Genomic DNA, 2,927 nt, shown 5'->3' with positions numbered 1-2,927 from the left:
ATACAAATTATGAAAATCTTTCAAAAATGACAACCCTACTATGTGATTTAATAATTTTTAGTCAAATAATTAAAAAAATTTTTTGAATGAAAACTGGCGTTAAAACTCCACTCCGAAAAGCCAGCTTTAATTCAATATTAAAGTTATTTAAAAATTTTGGAATTTTTCTTTACTGAAAATTCATAAATTTTTATAATCAAATGATTATAAAAATTTATATAAAGAATTTTTAATAATAATTAATAATAATAATAATAATAATAATAATAATAAATAATTTTAATAATAATTTTTTTTCAGGCAGAATTTTTAATAATTTAAATAAATTTTAATAATTTTTAGCAAAATACCGTGCACGCATGTTTTTTTCGCGGAGTCCACAATAGCACTTTGAAAGGAACGTAGGTAATCGTAACGTAACAATGCTAAGAATATTGTTTCGTTACGTTTACGTTCCGTTGAAGGTGCTATTGTAGACTTAACCCAAACACTAGATTTTAATTAAAAAAACAAAATAACTTAACGTTAAAAAAACAATTGTATGAGTAAAGAAAATTGAGTGCAATCGCAGATGAAATCAAAATTTTATTAAGAAAACAAGAATAAATTTAAAATTCTAAGTAGTACTGTAATTATTACATAATTAGAAAAATATTGTCAACACTTTTCTTATTGTGAATGTTTCTTACAATGTATGAAATTTATTATTTTTGGTAAACAATGAAATATTTTCCATTAGGTGATTCTTCCGTTATACATAATGCTCTTCCACAATTTCGCAGATCACCAGCCGTCAAGTAACTAATTATTTTATCAATTGCCAGGGTTGGTAAATTTCTCTTAAAAAATTCCTCGAGAAAACGAATAAAAACATTCTGACAATTTTTCATTTTCTCAACTCTCTCTTTACGCTTTTCAAACATATATGTGTAATCTGGAAATTCGTGATATTTTTCAGATTCCAAAACAGACATTACATCATCATTTCTGAAATATTTTGTCACCTTCAACAAATCTTCATTTAGAAAATCAAAAAATGAAACTTTTCGATCTGCCCATATTCTTCTTTCTTGCATTTTGATCACTTCTTCTTTGCACTTTTTAAAAAAGGGATAGACCCATTGAAATTTTTCATCCAAAATAGAATAATCATGAACATCGATATTTTTAAGTGCTAAAAATGATGTTAATAGTACCCACGTTGTAATTCTATTATAAATAAACTTTAAATTTTCGTGAAACTCAGGAAAACTGCGGTAATAATACGGATCATTTAAATCTTTAGGAATTTCGGCGTTTAACTCCAAAAGGCATTCGGTTATTTCAAGATGATTCCTATGAACGCTACACAACAAAGGAGTATATTTTTCATGCATAAAAATATTGATATCTGCTCCATTGTCCGCTAAAAATTCAACCATATTTGCGGATTCTTTAATTTTATTACAATGGGTTTCATTCAATGTATCACTGCAATCGCCTCCATACGCATCAAGCAGTTCATACATATCGTCCGAAAAAGTTGCCAGCCTGTGAACAGGACTGTGGCCGTATGAATCTTTAGCATTAATGTCAAAACCGTTACGTAATAAAGAATCTACAAGATTGTAGTTATTCCCCTCAACTGCAGAATGTAATGCCGTGGTACCGCGACAATCACGGGACATTAAATCAGCTCCATGTTCAATTAAAAATTCTATTTCTCTGAAATTGCCTTCCTTGCAAACCATAAGCAATGTCATTGAGCCACTCTGATTGTTGAAATTCAAATCAGCTCCATAGGAATACAAGAGCGTTACTAATTTCGAGGGTTTGTATTTTTCATTGCTATTCGAATCTTCTCTTTCACCAAATGCATAATTTATTGGCATCATATTTTTACCATCTTTCGCATTAACATCCGCTCCTGCTTTTAAAAGCATTTCTGCTATTTCTACTTGTTTAAAAAGAACGGCGTAAAATAAAGGTGTTCGTTCACGGCCGTCTTTAATATCAACATTTGCACCAAATTCTATTAAAACTTGAACTACATTCTGTTTTCTTTCCTTTATAGCTAAATGAAGTAAAGACTTACTCGCTTCCGGTACATTCAAAAATGTAAGCTCATTCAATGCATTAATATCAAAATTTTCACATTTTTTAAAAACTGATTCAAAATCTTCGTCGAGATGTTTTATCACAAAATGTAATAAAGCACAATAATTTGTTCTTTCCATGTTAAGGGCATTTGAACCATTATGACGTCACAATTTTAAAACTCATGTTTTGCATACATTGTGACGTCATAATGGTTCAAATGCCCTTAATGTCAAGTTTTTTGTCCAAACAAATATTTATAATTTGTTTACATTTTTTCGTCCAATCATTTTCTGTTGACAATGTTGCTTGATATCCTTCGCAAAGCTTGTCTTCAATTTCTTCAATTGAACCATATAGTAATACTACTTGTATCATTATTATACTTTTTTTTCTTGCTTTTAAAGAAAAAATCTTATCTATATTCTCCCACATAATGTCACAAAAATCTGAGTCCATTATGATTTTGTTTAAAAATCCACATACCTAAAAATTAATATTTTTAGTTAGTTGATGTAAGAAAATACATTCCTAATATTAATTTTAAAAGAAAAAATATCTTTTTTAGATCTTCATAAATCTGACAAGGCCGACAAGGATAATAAGGTAGTCCAAGTTTGGTGGGGGAAATGCAATATGGCTGACATCAGCTGATTTACCGGAGGACAAACAATGCATTGAATTCAATGGGACAAATCAGTTTTTTAACCATAACTTTTTAAATATTCATTTTTGAACCATAGTGTAATGGAAAATTATTCTTTATTTATCGAAATCTATTTTTTAAAACAATAAAATTTAATTTTTTGGTTTTATTGTTTTAAAAAATAGATTTCGATAAATAAAGAATA

The 2,927-nt window shown here is 28.4% G+C and overlaps 1 protein-coding gene across 1 annotated transcript; it reads right to left on the bottom strand.

Annotated features, from left to right (window-relative positions):
• Nucleotides 1–663: 663 nt before the first annotated feature.
• Nucleotides 664–2,216, bottom strand: LOC122503002 (putative ankyrin repeat protein RF_0381). Its single transcript, XM_043613383.1, has one exon. It carries the CDS (start codon nucleotides 2,214–2,216, stop codon nucleotides 705–707), a length of 1,512 nt encoding a protein of 503 aa, XP_043469318.1. The 3' UTR covers nucleotides 664–704.
• Nucleotides 2,217–2,927: the final 711 nt, after the last annotated feature.

This window comes from Leptopilina heterotoma, unplaced genomic scaffold (assembly GCF_015476425.1).
Source record: "Leptopilina heterotoma isolate Lh14 unplaced genomic scaffold, ASM1547642v1 Lhet_24, whole genome shotgun sequence".
In the NCBI taxonomy this organism is placed as follows: Eukaryota; Metazoa; Arthropoda; class Insecta; order Hymenoptera; family Figitidae; genus Leptopilina; species Leptopilina heterotoma.
This window is presented reverse-complemented; position numbering and strand designations above follow the sequence as displayed.